At 46.2% G+C, this 17210-nt stretch overlaps 6 protein-coding genes across 6 annotated transcripts; 1 reads left to right on the forward strand and 5 right to left on the reverse strand.

The window, feature by feature from the left end:
- Positions 1-71: 71 nt before the first annotated feature.
- Positions 72-2249, reverse strand: N7483_009063 (transient receptor potential ion channel family protein; the record flags this gene model as incomplete). Its single annotated transcript, XM_057092490.1, has 2 exons — positions 72-1873; positions 1952-2249. 2 exons carry the CDS (start codon positions 2247-2249, stop codon positions 72-74), a joined length of 2100 nt encoding a protein of 699 aa, XP_056943664.1.
- Positions 2250-3913: 1664 nt separating this feature from the next.
- On the reverse strand, positions 3914-5022 carry N7483_009064 (telomere length and silencing 1 family protein; the record flags this gene model as incomplete). Its single annotated transcript, XM_057092491.1, has 3 exons — positions 3914-4155; positions 4215-4588; positions 4646-5022. The coding sequence occupies 3 exons, from the start codon at positions 5020-5022 to the stop codon at positions 3914-3916; spliced, it is 993 nt and encodes a 330-aa protein (XP_056943665.1).
- A 1956-nt stretch (positions 5023-6978) lies between these two features.
- Positions 6979-8637, forward strand: N7483_009065 (actin family protein; the record flags this gene model as incomplete). Its single annotated transcript, XM_057092492.1, has 3 exons — positions 6979-7021; positions 7155-7650; positions 7761-8637. 3 exons carry the CDS (start codon positions 6979-6981, stop codon positions 8635-8637), a joined length of 1416 nt encoding a protein of 471 aa, XP_056943666.1.
- Positions 8638-9519: 882 nt separating this feature from the next.
- On the reverse strand, positions 9520-11567 carry N7483_009066 (uncharacterized protein; the record flags this gene model as incomplete). The annotated part of the gene is made up of 2 exons (XM_057092493.1): positions 9520-11203; positions 11254-11567. 2 exons carry the CDS (start codon positions 11565-11567, stop codon positions 9520-9522), a joined length of 1998 nt encoding a protein of 665 aa, XP_056943667.1.
- A 1548-nt stretch (positions 11568-13115) lies between these two features.
- Positions 13116-15155, reverse strand: N7483_009067 (transcription factor domain-containing protein; the record flags this gene model as incomplete). Its single annotated transcript, XM_057092494.1, has 3 exons — positions 13116-13777; positions 13846-15022; positions 15069-15155. The coding sequence occupies 3 exons, from the start codon at positions 15153-15155 to the stop codon at positions 13116-13118; spliced, it is 1926 nt and encodes a 641-aa protein (XP_056943668.1).
- Positions 15156-15759: 604 nt separating this feature from the next.
- N7483_009068 (uracil-DNA glycosylase) lies at positions 15760-17052 on the reverse strand (the record flags this gene model as incomplete). The annotated part of the gene is made up of 3 exons (XM_057092495.1): positions 15760-16098; positions 16166-16625; positions 16682-17052. 3 exons carry the CDS (start codon positions 17050-17052, stop codon positions 15760-15762), a joined length of 1170 nt encoding a protein of 389 aa, XP_056943669.1.
- Between the last annotated feature and the right edge of the window lie 158 nt (positions 17053-17210).

Raw genomic sequence — 17210 nt, forward strand, 5'->3', positions numbered from 1 at the left:
ACCCGGAAGGTATAATGAAAAGAGTGGAACAAGAATATAACTTTCTGAGAATCGTGACATCGGGATGCATGTTAAATCGCCATGCCATAGCCCGGAGTGGTCGGGTGTCGGCCCTCAAGAGATGGGCTTCGTCGACCATCATGTCGAGATTCTTGGCTGGAAGAGCGACTATGGTTATTGGCAACGCCATAATCGGCATATACAAGACGCTTCTTGCTACCGGCGGAATCCGGTCGGGATGGGTTATCCCGGTAAGCCTCGTAGGGTCCTGTGAAGTTGAATTTGCTCATCTCGGTGTATTCTTGTCGTGGTGGGTGGTCAATCAAGAGAGATTCACGAGCGTCCAGTGGTGTAAGGTCATCGAGGTCACGGTTGGCCTTCTCGGCTTCCTTTCTTCGCTTCTCGTGGATGTTCTCACGGAACATTGAAATAACCGCGTTGACGGCAATCAAGATCGCGAGAACCGCTGAAAGCACACACTGAATGACGATGAGAACGATACCAGTGACGGTCTTGGTGGTCTGGGAAAGTCCCAACTCGTCAACGAATACAAGCACACAGGCAACGGATAAGACTCGGACAATTTGGATGGTCATGTTGATACCCATGGTAGACTTGCGAGCGTAAGGACGGTTCCAAACTAGGAGACCCAGCAGAAGACACTCGCAGATCAGTTGAGCGATACTTTGTACAAGACCATGGCCCTGTGCACCAGCAATGATACATCCCTTGACCAAAGCGTAAATGATGACGGGAACGAAAAGCCACCAGAAATCCTTCTTCAGGTTATCGTAGAACAGCTTGTACTTGCGCCATGTGTCCTTGTCATCGAACAGTCCGCCGGCGTCTCCCTCTGCCTTTTTATACTCGCGAGCCATGTAGATGATACGACACGCGAAAAAGCCAAGTACAGCGGTGAAGACTACCAAGGTAACTGCTGCGAGCAATTTGGCGGCCCATGAATCACCATTCTTGAGTTGGTAGATACAGTACATGACCCAGATACTGTACAGGATCAGAATCATGTTGGTGATGGTTCGTGCCATGATTCCCCAGTAATCCTTGCGGAAGTCGATCATCTTATCTGGGAATTTGCCGTATAGCGCCCAAAGCTCCAGGATAACCTTGAATAGAAGAATTCCCACAATCACAACAGCAATGACGATTGCGAAGATTAGAAGCACGGTCATGAAGACATTGGCGGAGGGGATACTGAGCTCCTCAGCGAGGTTCTTGATCATATCGATATCACTAGAGCTAGCGGTGCTGTTGGAGTCTCCTAGCGTTATCTGAAGTGAGCGACGCGTTAAGTCCAGACTTCGCTTAGTGGAGCTTGAGCTAGACATGTTCTTCACGTATGCCAGACTATCATCAGTGAGATTTCCACCAGTTGCCTTGCGGAAATTATCAATGGAGTTCTGGAGACCGTCCCAGGAGACAAGTCCTGTGCTCCAGGCAAAGTTCTGGGTGAAGCTGGTGTAGACGGCGGGGTAGCTGACACTCAGCATACCGTTAGTAGCCATGGTGTGAAACCAACCCATTACATCTCCAAATCCTGGACTGGAAGATGCTGAAACTCCTGTGTGTGCTCCAGCTCCAGCTCCGGCTGCACTGATAGTAGAGACACCAGTCATAGCTAGCGCAGCTCCTGCAATTCCGGCTGATGCCCAGGCGGCCCCTTTACTGCTGGTCGATTTTCCATTGGATAGTTGCGCAACCACGCAGGCAAGTTCTTCAGTGCCATCAGTCGATTTTAGGATGAGTGTCGCCTGGCCATCAAGGTCGGGAATTTGGAATGCGATTGAAGGGATATCTGACGCGTAGCTTTCGGAGATTGTGATGACGCCGTTGGCGGAGAAGTCGCCGGATGATACTGATATCGCGCGTTAGATGGCCCCCATGCCTTTTTTTTTTTTCAAAATTTCATTTTTTGAAGCGCATAGATACTCACCTGGGCAAAGTGCAGCCACATGCACCTCATCTCCACAGGGATTAAATGAATCGGAGTAAATTTGGTTTCCATATGCCGTGACTGATAATGTCGCGGAGACATTCTGTTGATTTGAGTTGGTACCAGCCAATTTGAAGTTCAGTTCTCTTGTGGAACGGGTATAAGTGATGTCAAGATCATCGATTTGAATTTGTGAATCGGTCAAGCATGAATGAAACCCCTTTGTGCTGAGCGTGTCGGCCGCTAACACTTGAGGCACCACACTTAGACCCACGAGGGCCCAAAAGAGGGATCGCATTGTAGTCCCCAGTGATCAGAATCAGCAGAGATTGAAAGAATGCGAACTCATCAAAGTACTGATTGAGATATGTAGGAAAAGATCGGATAAATGGTAATAAAGATAGTGGGATAGACGCGACGAACAGGATCAACCTGTTGATGAAAATGATTGGAAGAGATCTAAAAGATCGATATAAAAAGATAGACTAGAGTAAACCCCTAGAGAATGACGAGGTTTACAAGGACATGTCTTGAATCAAATCAAAGAAGTTGAAGATTGAAAGTTGAAGGGGGAAGAATCGAGATTCACCCCCTTAGGAATTGATTGGCCCTAGCCCCGTTTCAGAATCTAGACTTTATTGGGGTTTAAAGGATGGTGATTGGATAAAGAGGAGGGTCCAATAAGAATCTGTTTTATGACTTCATTTTTATGTTAATTATCATAAGAATTATAAGAGTAGATAGGAATTAACAGATTCTTATACTAAGTATTATTATATCATTTGTAATTCTGTACTCCTTATACTCCTTATCATGATTATCTATATCATTTATATCATCTATAAATACTATCAATACTACTACATACCCCCTTATCCCCTAGATAAATTCAAGTAATAGATAGTGGATAACCCGAACGTTCCATGGGCCAAATCCGGGAAACTAGGAGCTAAAACAGAAAGGAGCTAATCCAGGTACAGAATCTGTGGACCGATTCCTCAATTAACTAAACGCCACCAATTCCCTCCCTTCCACGCAAGGATGCCCTAAGGACTCCATTCCATGCAAGCTAATTATAATCTACGGAGTACGGATTAAAATCTGTCAACTTGCAGCTAAGCCCTAATCTGGAACATTTTAATCAATGTGACAGAGAATTAAATAACTTTGCCACTTAGTACGTGTCGTTTTCAAGTTGGACATCGTTCTAGACGCTGGTAGAGTTGATGTAGGTCTGGATTTATACGTCCGACGTACTCCGTAGGGATTTTTATGTATTCCAAGTTTTTATAATTAGTCTATAGTCTAGACTAAAGACTATCATATGATGTTTTCTCTTCAAGTTCTTTTTTCTTCCAGATGTTTCCCACTTTTATCAGAGCAAAAACATGGTGCAACCGCCTGGGCACTATGTATAGTATAAAATTTGTGCACTGATGCTACTAGTAGTACCCGCCTCATTAACCTGAGACACCGTCTTACCGCCAACCTCTTATTTCACACAACATAGCACCTGAGGATGAATCGAATCAACTTTCCATTTGTATTAAAAGTCATAAGATGTTATTAGAATCCATATCATATTTCAAGTTCGGGCTTAGAATAGTGCCTTTGGAGCTCCGGCCATTCCATTCCAATTCTTATTCGGAATCCGTTCCATTCTACACGACGGTCGGAGATCTTCTGAAATAGATGACACGGGCGAAGGAGTTAACAGGGTCCCACTATCCCTACCGTCCCTGTATGACAGTGTGGCGGGTGAGATTTATCGCAGATCATCCCAAAAATATCATGCTGCGCCAGAAGTGGACCGAGGTAAAGAGGTCAATTGCCAAAACAAGAGATGCCTGTCATCTTCAAGGGTGTCACCGTAGTATTCTGAAAAATGTTGATAATAAAAACCTCGTATTCAACCGGTTATTTGGTCCGATTGAGAGATTGGACCTCCTAGATGGTTCAGGATCACTTCTGTCCAGTCTTGCCTTGCATTTCTCGCATAGCAGCACGCGCACTGCGACTACCTCCCAGCTTAGGTCCCTTTGGTGCTTCGGTCTTGCTGTCAGTCTTGGTCGTACGGGCGGCTCGAACTCGTCGCCGGGATTGAATCGCATCCATAAATTCTCGGCGGAATTGTTCGGCTATCCGATCATCCGCCGCTTGGTCATCTGCTAACATTTCTTCCTCTGGTTCATCGTAGACATCCACTGTGAAAGTTAGCATCAATTTAGTACCAAGGGCAAACAAAAAAGAGAGGGAAGCTTACGTTTACTTTCTCGCAATACCTCCTCCACAAGGCGGTCGCGTTCAAGAGCGGCACTGTTGCGACGCTTACGGTTGCGCCATGGCTTATCTGGGCCAGAACGGTCTGGTTGTACTTCAGATTCCCCGGTCATCGAAGACTCTTCATCACCAATCAATCGTCGAGTCGCAGCTTCAGTACGTGCGATATTGCGCATCTTCGCCTCCTGACCAAGATCGATTTCATGTAGCTTTCCAAGTGATGCTGGCTCACGCTGTGCCTCGGATATTAATGGCGCATCGGATTTGAATACATCTGCCTGGTCATGGGTTTCAACATTATCTGGCTGTGGGCTACGATTATATCGTTTAGCCATCTCGGAATCTATATAAGCCATCCTTATCTTGTTAGTCGGGTTTTTGAACTGGTCACATTGGCAAGGGAGAAACTCCTACATGTGTTTATCCACATCTTCGGATTGTCCTGTGTAGGTTGTAAATCGGTCAGACATGGCCTGGATTTTTTCCGTCTCCATGTCTTCGGAGGAGATTAACGCCCTCTCTGGTTCATTTTTGCTGAGTCGCGAGGTGGTTGAGAATGCTATGCCTGCTTTTCGAACTTGGTGTGGGCGCCGGGGACGAGCAATGCCTGTAGATTGTGCGGATTGTTCCTGATCGGCAGTAGACGGTGTTGTGGCATCATTATCATGGGTAGTCGCCGTGGGCTCAGTCGCGGCGGACTCTTCCGCGTCATTGGGGCGTCGTCGGATGAACTTGCGTCGCTTCGAAGAGCGAAAGAGGGATTCCGTGGGGTGACCGACTTCTGTATCCATTATTTGTAGTGGCCAATAAAGAGGCTATTCGTTGAGAGCAATAGGCATAGATTCATTGAAGATGAAGACAGAAAGCGAAAAAAGTGAGGTCATTCAGCGATCTAATCATTCTAAGAGCTCCGAAGATAGCATTCACCGCCTACCACTTACGGGTAACCAACATGGATTCCATCTAGCCCTGGGTAATCAATCAGCTACTTGCACAATATATATGTTTTGGCCTGGAAAATTTTCATGTCTAGCTGAAGTTTGAATGGTACTACTGTCAGCCAAAAGCAAGTTATTTTTTTTTTCAATAGGTTGAACATCCATGGGACTTAGGGCATGTTTAGAATTTCCAAACTTGAACCTCCAACATTGCAATATGGTACTAAGAGCTCCTCCGAGTGTCAGTCGAGCGGTGCCCAGGTATAATTATCTCCCCCATGCTTCAAATATTTCAAATTTTTGGCATTTTTCACAAAGAAATTGAGGCTTTTTTGGGGGGACCAAGATCAATTCTGAAATTTCCAAAATTTCAAGAAACTTCGCCATCGACTATCAGCAGAACCTCGTCAGTCAAGCTTATCAGAAGCTTACTTGATAGAACACTCACCAAAATACTTCTTAGATACCCAATCCATGTCTCAAGGAAAATTCCAATATAGGAACCCTTATAACATAAGATAAGTCGCGAAAGTACAGGATATTTGAAATGAGATAAATACATATCATAAAAACAGCCGAAATAATTTTCAGGTTCCGAACTGCAACCTATGTAGTGGTCTATAAATATTTGGATTGTAAGGGTATGTAGCTTTGGAAAGCTCAAGCCATTGAGATCATGATATCTATTTTTCAGACCACTAATACCTCGTTTAAGTTTTATTGGTGTTGTCGTCTGATATAGCGCAAATTCGACGCAATTTGCCAATGCTTGTTTTTTGGGTGACTTCTTTAAAGCGCTATCAAAGATGGATGAGAGTACAGGGAGATCACGCCAAATAGTTGGGGTTGCTGTAAAGTTCCAAGTATGGTTAACTCGTGCAAAGCTTAAGAGATATCCAGGCCCAGGTTTTATTGCCTCCTGTTCTTCTGGTGGCAGGACCTCAAGCCATAAAAATATCTCGTGAATAATTTCAGGAATGGCAAGAGCATATTGAGCAGCTGTTAAGCCGTTGGTTCTGGTAATATATGGCATTGCGTGATAGACTTCAAAGGTTGCGATCAAGGGTTTGACTCGCTTTGACTCGTCGGCTACCTACTAGGCATCCAGTTCAGAGCATTACTAGAAGCCGAGAATACCTACACTGTGTAGGTATAGACCTCTGCACCAAGTGGCCAAACTGATTATTTCAGTGACAGCCTGGCATCGATTTGCATCTTTCTTTCTGTTCTTCAATTTTAGAAGCTATTCGCGAGAGGGCTGAATGCGAAGTGACAAAAAAGAAATTCGTGAACAAAGAAGTGATCGGACGCGGGCTCGATCTCAGGTCCTTGCTATAAATAGCCTCCGCCGTTTAGGTAGGAAATTCCAAGAATTAAGTACCAACCGACTTTATATCATACAATAAATCAACCATATCAACGGCTACGACCTCGCAAAATGAAGCAAAAAGATAGAGAAATATGTTACCATTCCAAATATGCAAAAAGAAGTGACCAGACCCGGGCTCGATCCGAGGACCTTATCGGAATACGAAGTCAGAGTGACTTGTTAACGATACGTGATAACCAACTACACCATCCGGCCATTTGATATATGCCATAGGCTTGTTTTGTCATGATATTTAACTTTCACATATCATCTTTCCCAAGGTTATCTCCATGTCAAAGCTGCTCCCACACCAAAACGACCGTCCCTTGTCACCCTCCCTTCTCTACTCCGCGCATGGATTTGGCCCACCTTACACTTTAGTGGACTAATTCATTAATTCCCCTCTCCGACACAACCTTTCAATCTCTGCGCCATCCGACATGAATCCTTCCAACCCACCCCAAGCTGCCGAATACGGTGGAGGTACGTGCCTTCGCGCGATGCGCCCACTCCTCGTTTCCCTACCTCACAGGCCCCAATTCTTGCCCAAAAGCACAGTAACTTTCGTGCCACGGCTTTGAAAACCATTGCTAATATGCCGAACTGTTTCTTTTAGATGAGGTCTCAGCCATTGTTCTCGATCCGGGCTATTCAACCACTCGCGCTGGCTTCGCAGGTGAAGATGCTCCCAAGTCTCTAATGCCAACATATTACGGCAAGTACAACGCCGATGGCCAAGAGAAATTTGTCTATGGAGATGATATTTTTGTCACGCCACGTCCCGGTTTGTCCATCTACAACCCGATTGGCAAGGATGGAATCGTCGAGGACTGGGATATGGCGGAGAAAGTCTGGGAGTACTCCTTCACTTCGCGACTTACCGGCGCGAAGCCAGGCAATCCTTTCCAGAATGGCCTAAACGATATCTCCGCTGAGGAGCTCCCCACAGAGATGGAGGTCGAGACGGAAGAGAAGCCTTTGGCCGACAGCCCATTGTTGATGACAGAGCCTGGCTGGAACCCGGCCAAGGCACGCGAGAAGACCATTGAGATTGCGATGGAGAAATGGGGTACCCCGGCCTTTTACCTGGCTCGGAACGGTGTACTCGCAGCGTACGTTTTCCCTCTACTTGAATCCCATTCATCCGTTATGTTGTATAGGACGAGTGAGCTTTTTGTTTACTGGAGGTTCGTTTTTTCACTAACTCATAATCTTGTTGCAGTTTTGCTTCTGGTAAAGCCTCCGCCCTCGTTGTCGATATCGGCGCTTCGAATATCTCCATCACCCCAGTTCACGACGGCATGATCCTGAAGCGCGGAGTGCAACATTCCCCGCTGGGTGGTGACTACATCTCCTCGCAGATCCGCGCACTGTTCAAGAAGAACTCCCCGCAACCAATCACCATCACACCTCACTACCTGATCAGCTCCAAGACAGCTGTCGAAGCTGGCCAAGAGCCCCAGGCCAGGTACAAGACTTTCGCCGCCGACAAGGCACCAGATGCCTCGTACCGGGCTCTTCTGGAAGAACGCACCATCGGTGAATTCAAGGAGTGTGTCGTCCAGGTCTGGCCTGGTCCTAACAAGCTCTCTAATAATGGTCCCAACGGTATTCCCAACGAAGAGGCTGCTCGTGCATCGCCCGGTCGTCCGTTCGAGTTCCCAGATGGCTACAATCAGATCTTCGGTGTTGATCGCTTCCGCGTTGTTGAATCCTTGTTCGATGCTAAAGCCGCTATTCCTGATCCTGACTCGCCTTTCCCAGCCCCTACACCTGCCCAGACTCTTCCTGAGTTGATCAAGGCTTCGCTTAGTGGTGTGGATGTCGATATCCGTCCTCACCTCCTGTCTAATGTGGTTGTAACGGGTGCCTCTAGTCTGCTCTACGGCTTCACGGATCGTCTGAACCAAGAATTAATGGCTCAATTCCCTGGACCGCGTGTTCGTATCTCGGCTCCTGGAAATACTGCTGAGCGTCGATTCGGTTCCTGGATTGGAGGAAGTATCTTGGCTAGTTTGGGTACTTTCCACCAGATGTGGATCTCCAAGAAGGAGTATGAAGAGCACGGTGCGAACATTGTGGAGAAGCGTTGCAAATAATCTTCACCTTGCCTTTTATCCCATTTTCCCTTTTTTTTCTCTCTCTCTTTGTTTCACTTATTCCGATCTTGTATGTGGGTGTCTGCGATTTCCATGGGCTCATGTGTTATGAAATAGTCCAGGTCTATGTGCGTTTTAGTCATTTTGGGCGTTTACTGCTTAGGCGCTTGCCGGGACTCGAGTGTGCGGGTTTAAGCTCGGTCTGAAGGGTCTGAAAAATGAATGCTAGATATCAATGATATTTCAATCTTGTTCCGACTGGAGTTTGTTTTTTGCCTTTATTCAAGTTGCTATTGCATCCAGATGTCTGGGCATAATGACTGCGATCGGTCATTCTGAATCGTACATGTACCACTGCTTAGTACCTCCAAACTTCGATGTAGTACTACTACCTACTAGGTAGCTAGGTATGCTTGATCGGATGCCAAATTGGACTTCAAATTGAACACAATGTATGGGCAGACTTGGAATATAAATTTTGTAAAGACTCAGAACTAGTAGTGGGTATAAACAGTCAACATCCATTTAAGTTTGAATGGACAAGAGAAATAAAACAACTTGAACTTCAAAAAGCTCGATGCCTTTGGAGCTATCGAGGGGTATATAAAACGGTTAACGGAGCCAGCCGTGCTTGTGCTTGCCCTTGTCGATGGAAGAAGGAAGAAGGAAGCAAGAAGAATAAAGAGTAGGAAGATGCTGATACACTGCTCATCATTGCAGGTACAAGATACTCAGCATGGAGTGATTCTGCAAAAGCCTTTGTGAAAAGGTCCCTTATCAGACTATTAGTTCCAGGCAAGTCAAAGAGATCCCAAATTCAAGGGTACTTTTAGTCCTTACATGACCCAGAGGACTCAAGGGAGGTACACAGTGCCAAACTCATCACCCCTGAGCACATTCGATAGTTCGAGGTCTGTACTCAGAAGCAACAGATGGAATCGTAGCTGGTGTAGACGGTGGTACAGCAGGAAGTGCAGTGATGATCGAATCAGAGTCGCCGCCAATAACATTCGGTATCTCATCGATGATGTCTTCATCCGTATTTAACTCTTCATCCAGGGTCATCTGCACAGAAAGCACATGGATCCGTGGAGACATCTCAGGCCTCTGTTTGAATGAATAGGTATTCAAAACCTCTGGTTCATCTTGTACCCATGACATTTGTCGTCCCAAATCCGTGCCAGATAGATCTGTTCCATCACCAGCTCGAGCGCGCCAGGCATTCGGTGATTTGGCTCGGAATATGCTACATGGCCAATCCTTCGCCGTTTTGGATATCGTACGCCCGCACGTCCCCGTCTTCGCTGCCATACTGTCCCACGCCTCCACTACCCGATCGGTTTTCAAGAACTGGGAGATCTGTTCCTTCATGGATTCGGATTTCTCGTTTTCTGAATTCTGATGTGAGGGTCCTCGTCGGGGTGTGGTTGGTGTCTTGGTCATGGACTGTTGAGTCCCAGGGCGATTGTTAGCCCAGAGAGCTTTGAGTTGTTCGATCGACGCACTCCGCGATTTCAGGGTCCGAGCAGGGGCCGTGGCAGGTCGATTCTGTTTAGGATCAGTCTTTTCACCGTCACTGGCAGATCTCTTCGGGAGGAAGGGCTTGGATAGCTTTCTGCTTAACCTTCCAGGTACGCGAGGCGTGGCAGGGATCGGGGGAGTAGCACTAGAGCTAGAGTCCATTGCCAGTGCACTACATGACTTTGCGCGACTCAGGGCCCTGGGTATGTTACTTTCACGCTTGGTAGCATTGGTAGTGCTTTGACCCACATTGACCCTTTCTGTCTCTTCTGTATCACCTGCCTGCCTCGATTGTGACTTGGTTTGGTTTAGGAAAGGATCACGCGGGAGTGGTTTGTTAGAGGAAGCTTTTTTGGAGCCTGGCGTGGTGGTGTTGGTGCTGGACGATCCCTTCATGCATAGCTTCAATTTGAGGGATTTCTTGCGAGCTGGCTCTTTATTAGTCTTCATCAATAAGCGTGCATCTTTCCTGCTTGCTACTCCCACTCGTCTCTGCATCTCTGTTACTGCAAATGCAAGCTGACCCAGCGCCCGTTGAAGTGCTGCACCACGTCGACGAAGTTTGGAAAAGGCTTCGAGCCAACCTTCTAGGTTATCCATCATGGCTTGGTAGAATGCTTTGAGACGGTAGGACTCGAAACAGCCATCGCTGGAAAGTTGAATCAGATAGTGCCACAGGACACTGATTGCTTCTTTGCCCTTCAGAAGGTCCCGGATGGCGTCGGTGATAGCGAGAGTGAATCGGTCGACGGCATGTTCAATTTGATCGTTATAAGAGATCAAGGATAGACGGAAGTTTCGATCCTCCAGCATTTGATCGAAGACATCCAGGTTCTCCAATGGGAGATTCAGGTATTGAATCCTGGTACGGACATCTAGATGAATCATCAAAAAATCTTCGGTGGTTCTTTGTAAGAAACCATCCATTTCATTCACATGTGTTTGGAGAATCTTCATCACTTGCGGTTCTGAGATTGCAAGTTGCTTGGCAAGGAGATGAACACCAAACACCAACTGGGAGGCCAGCTTCCAAAATGGATGATATCTTCAACATGTCAGCCTCCACGCTTTGTAGGGAGTATTAAGACTGCTCACTGTTCAGAGGATCTTTGGCGCCATTTGCGACCACACAACCGTTCATATTCGTCATTTTCCAATAAGTCGCGACGCCGTGTCTGTGCATCTATATCGACTACCCAGTAACTTCTTGTTACTGCACTTGTTTCAGAGATCGACTCTTCAAAGGGACCTTGAAGCTGGGGGATTGGATGCACCGGCACCACCGGGGTTGCCGATTGTTCGGTGTGAACTGAAAGATCCGAGACATAGATATCTTCATCTTCCTCGGAGATGGGAGTAATAGGACTAACAGGACTGAGTCCTGCTGTCACGGCGACTGGCAACAACATGACCACCAGAACCTTTCTGAATTCCGACCTTCGCAAGTATGTATAATGTATACATATATTCAGAAAGTCCAAGAGAAATCGAGATAAGAAATATCAGCCTCAATCTCTCGTAGACACAGATACAATGTTAAATCGGTTCCACACAGATGCGCACAAAGTTAAATTAGGCCCATGCTAACATCCATCAGGGAAACAGCCGTATATAAAATTGCGATACAGACGAGGGATCAAGGGGTAATCATTCTGCAATATTTCAAGATCGGGTTGAAAAAGAGGCTGGAGTATGAGATCCAAACATGCAAGGTTGAGAATCAACACTCGTTTTCCCTACAGATTATTCACCCTTAGGAAAGAAAAAAAAGAAAGACATTCCCATGCGAGATCAGACTTACTTGAACAAAGACCAACTCAAAAAGCGCCACTTAAACACCCGCCCCTCTGGGTCTCACGGTTTCTGTGGCGGGGATGGGGCAAGAGCTGAACCGCAGGCGTCCAGTTTCAAGTTCAAAACAGTTTAAAGCGTGCAGCAGGATCGAGATCTCACTTTAAAAACTCAAAAACAAGAGCCGAAAGGATGGATTCAGGGTAAACAAGAGAAATGGAAGAAATGGAAAAGAAGGGAGAAATAGGAGATTGTGTATGGAGTACTCCGTACTTCCGTTTAGATTAAGTTGGTCGGAGATGATGCCTTGTTCAGATCATTCAAGCGTGAGAAACTCCAAAATCAATTTGTTTTTGGGCTTGCGCACACTTTTTTTTTTCTCTCTTCAATTTCTTTGAATCCACATTTTCCCCCTTTAGAGGGTGTGGATCCTCCCGTTGTCAAGCCTCCGAGGTCTCGTTCCATGGTCTGACAAATGGTGATAAAAAAAGACCACTGATCAACACTGTCTGAATGAAAAAGGCATGAAGAGACCGAGGCTGAAAGGACTCCTTCCGGAATCGAAAGGGATGATCCTCATTTGTTCCCCACACGGGCCAAAGAGAAAAAAACATGTTCATGAGTCGAGTACATGAGAACAGACGTTCTGGCCATATGACGAGGGATAAGGCGAGATACGATGATCGGCAGTCATTCCCTTGTTTGGGGAATCTGAAACACTTCCAGCACTGGGCATCTTTGACTTGCAGTTACGACATGATTCAATTCAAGATACTACTAGTATTACAATTTACGCAAGGTCTACCGTGGATGGAGTATAAATTCATAAAATTATAGGTACTAAATGCTTTATGTAGAGAAATAAACCTGGGGTTCATAGACCAGTTGACTATACATACTCGTGGATGTTGATTTATGTTCATTACCTGGATATTACCTAGGTATACTACATAGTATGTAATACTTATGTCACTGCAATCCATAAATAGTACACTGGAGTGCCTAAACTTGAACTCAGTACACCAATCTTAGAAGGTCAATACACATATAACAAAAGAATATGAAACGCTATACGCATACTTGAACACGTGGATAAGACGTGGCACTGTATGTCCGTGCACAAAGGTTATTCAACTCCACTGGGTGCCGTATTTCGGTATTTCGTTCTATACTTCTCTTGATTCCGAATCTGTCTCTGCAAAAATCGGATCCCAAAAATTTGTGGGAAGAGATAAATCTAGAAATTCCCCAAAAAGTGTATCGATATCAGAAAATCCATGAGTATCAAAATCTGATATGGGTGGAAGACTGGTTTGCGAAATGTCGGTATCAGTACCCACTGATCTACCAGATTCATCCTGATTCGCCTGTGCGGGATCGTGATCCCCAAAGGACTTAACGGGATCCGCCACCGGAGTTTCTTGACCTTGTGCAGATAAGATCCTTGGTCCTTGTCGTGACCCTTGGTCAAATTGTTGCAGGGCTTTTTGACCTAAACGTGCCATCGCTTCGGCGGAGGACCATTGCGGGCTAAGATCTTCTAACAAAGAACAGCATACTTCAAGACTGGCTTTGGCCCGATTGGAATGTGTGATCAGCTTGCTGAAACGGAGCTGTCGATATGATACACCCATCGACAGGGCGATTGCATATGGAACAATGGGGAGAGGTGGCAATTGACCGGAACATTCGGATGCAACAATAGACTGGATTCGAACTGCTGCAAGGCCTTGTCGAATAGAGGAAAGTTTGGTACCATCATGCCCCTCGGTCAATTTATCCCGACATGATAAGATAGCTACACAGTGGTAGTATAGTTCTAGAAGACCTATGAATAGATTGACTTGTGAGCGACCTAAACTCAATCATGTGGGGTATACGTTTTGACAGCCTTACCTAGTGTCGGGAAATCCAAGTCCCCGTGATCATCTCCTACAATATCTTCAAATGCAGGAAACCCCTCTTCCCATCCACTGATAGACCCGGCAGAGGGTCGATAATACGATATCACAGTTGCAAGTAAGTCCGAGATGGCGAGCCACACACCAAACGCTCCCGAAACACGAAAATTTGGTTTTTGAATTCCAATATCGCGGTCAGCCAGTAGAACCGGACGGCCCCCAATGCTTGCATGCACCTTGTCTAATGTCCATAGACCCCAAAATAACTTGGTCAAGGGATCTTCAGATATTGCATCTGCCAGAGGTCGGTCAAGATGTAACCCAATTGTTTGGGCCTGGTGGATGGCCTGACAGAGATGTAAGGAGGCAGCCTCTGCGCCTTCATGCCCTTCGCAATGTAAAGACATTAATGAAAGAATACGAATCCGATTTAACCGATCAGATTCAAGTCCCGCATCCATGGCGACGGTGAGCCCATTGTATATGTCGGTGCAGAATTGTCGTGTTGATACAATCGGTCCTTCTTCTACCAAGCGGAGATGAGGACCTGCCTCAATATCTTTAGCCGCCACAAGGCAGATTGACCTTTCAAGAGACATAGAAATAGATCCCTCAGCCTGAGCATTGACACACGTGCTCATCTCCAGAAGAGGAATGATGTGATTGATTTTGGAAAAATAGATACCCGTCAGAGCTTCTCTTGTCCTGGTAGGAAGTCTGTGACATGATTGCATTGCTGATGCATATCTTCGATTTAATAGCTTCTCCACTGCCTGTGGATTTGGAGTTGATGATGGTGGTACTGCGGGTGAAGCTTCATGATCAGCAGTGCGACGCGAACTCCGCAGATGATGATCGCGATCCCCCTGTGTTGGTGAAGAGATCCAAAGCCCAATTCGGTCTCTTAAAGGATTACTAGATGGTTCATCTAGTCTTTCGCGAATGAATGCTTCCGGATTTAAGTCCCCTACAAATCGCCCAGTTCCTGGAAACGATTGTAAGTTCGGACCTGCCAATGAAGCTCTCTGAGCGGCGGGATCCGGTGAATGCTCAGTTAAATTAGGAGAAGCGCTTGTATTCACAGACGGTTTTCTCGCTTTCAATGTTGGCTCGGTGTGATCTTCGGCCAATTCGGAAAATGGAGCCAGGTGTCGGCACCGCTTCTGCGTAAGCTTAGTACATTTTCCAGGTAGTTTAGTGATACGCTCTCATGCACACCTTTCGACGGTGACAGGCTGGACAAGCCCGAACAGCTCGGGTTCTACTCCGCCATTGCGGAGTATTGGCTTGCCATATTAATTCCATTGAAGCGTAAACATCTGAAGGTGTCGGAGTGTTGGAACATTGCAGGAGAAGCTGAGCTGTTATCGATAAGGTGTGGATCCACGCACATGTGCAGCGACGCCACTCATTTTATACACTATACGGAGTAGCCTCTTATATAGACTCTTCAAATGTTAGAGAAGATATAGAAGACATATATGTATGAAAATATTAGCTATATTCACTACTTTCATGGAGCCGGACCAGTGTTGCGATATTATTATGTTGCACTTTCATATAGAGCTAGCAGAGATCTTAAGCTGTACATACTACTAGGTAGTAGCCTGAGGGCGATTCTGCCTCTCTTTCGCTGGGTATTCCAAGGTTCTGCAAGTCGGCAAGAAAGCTCGAAAGACTAAAGACTAAAGACCAAAGACCAAAGACTACAAGTACTCAAGTAGTAAAAGAGTTCCATCTACTATAGTAGTGAGACTTGAAGAGGTCTACTCGGGAGCCGAATTCAGTATCGATTCCTACTGCTGGTAGTAAAGAGTCCCCAAGATACCCCGAAATCCTTAGTAAACGCCTTTGCCCTCCCAGCTGATCTTTCAGCAAGTATGCTAGATAGTACAGTACAATCCTTCAATTACATCAAAAAACCATCACCAATTCTCCCAGTAGGTTTAACTTGCAGAAAGTTCCTCCTCTGCAGCTGCCAAGGCCTCCAAAGCATCTTCATCGTCAAATTCATCGTCGACGACGTCGACGGGCAAGTCTTCGCCTTCTTGTCCTCATCATCAGGACATTGGGGCTCTGCGACCTTAGTAGTCACTTGAGTGACATTGGCCAAGATTGACAGATTCTCTTTATCAGAGGGCGCAGCCAACTTCTTCTTGGTTGCAACTAGATTCCAATCAATAATCTCGTCATCGCCGTATCGTGAAGCTAACCAGTCATTGCATTTCTTGAAATGACCATTGTCAAACTGTGATTCATACTATTAGTATCTCCAAATGAGCTCCAAGGGTGAGAATGTGTATAGTAGAACTAACAAATCCAGTGTGTGCACTAAAAGGACTGGGATGCGCCGATTGCAGCACATAGTGCTTATCCCGGTTGATCTTAGTTACTCGCAACCCAGCAGGTTTTCCCCAAGCAAGAAAAACCACACCGTGAGTTCGGACTCGAGCAACCAAGTCAATCACCTTCTGAGTAAATGACTCCCATCCCTTGTTCCCATGGCTATGAGCTTGATGCGCACGAACTGTAAGACAGGTATTAAGCATCAGAACACCTCGCTCAGCCCATGGTGTAAGGAGTCCACTATTGTTCGGTGGGGGTGTAAAGTCCGGGTAATTTTTCTTCAACCCTTTGTAGATATTAACCAGGGATGGGGGTGCCCGAGTTGGCGGACGCACGGAAAACGCTAAGCCGTGAGCTTGGTTGTCATTGTGGTACGGATCTTGTCCTACAATCACCACTTTGACGCTGTGTAGGGGTGTAAGGCGAGACCTAGGGCTGGTTTAGCAAGGGTCCTTGTCACTGAGTCATGGTCTTGGTCTTCTTACCAGGAATACACATCTTCCTCGGGAGGGAAGACCTTCGCCTTGCTGTCCTTTTCCTTCTTGAGGAACCGTTTCAGGTTAAGAAACTCCGTTGTTGTAATATCGTCTTTCAGATGCGCGAGCCAGCTATCGTCCAATGTGTCGATTTCGAGTTGCAGAAGCTCCTTCTGTTCCGGTGTAAGAGTGGCCAGCCATTTTTCTTTACTGAAGGAGCTTGGTCGAGGAGGTAGTGCGGCTGTTGTCCCCGGTGTCTCCGTGGGCTTCGGTTTAGGAACGCCGAAGAAAGAAGTGATACTTCCTCCTTTGGGTTTCTTGGTTTCCGATTTCGAGGTGGAGAGGTGGTCCGCGTTTCGTTTAAGGGCTGGGCTGACCATGGTGAATGTTTAAGGGAGAGCCTCAATGGATCGGCGATTAGGATTGTTTGAGAAAATGAAATCAGATGGAGAATGCACAGTTCGAGAAGTTCAAGTTCAATGAGAATGCTATTCCCAAGCTCTCGAAATTCGGGTGCGATGAATTGACGCGTTTTCTC

Source organism: Penicillium malachiteum, assembly GCF_028827825.1.
Source record: "Penicillium malachiteum strain IBT 17515 chromosome Unknown utg000004l:1.0-4883003.0:1.0-4884900.0, whole genome shotgun sequence".
In the NCBI taxonomy this organism is placed as follows: Eukaryota; Fungi; Ascomycota; class Eurotiomycetes; order Eurotiales; family Aspergillaceae; genus Penicillium; species Penicillium malachiteum.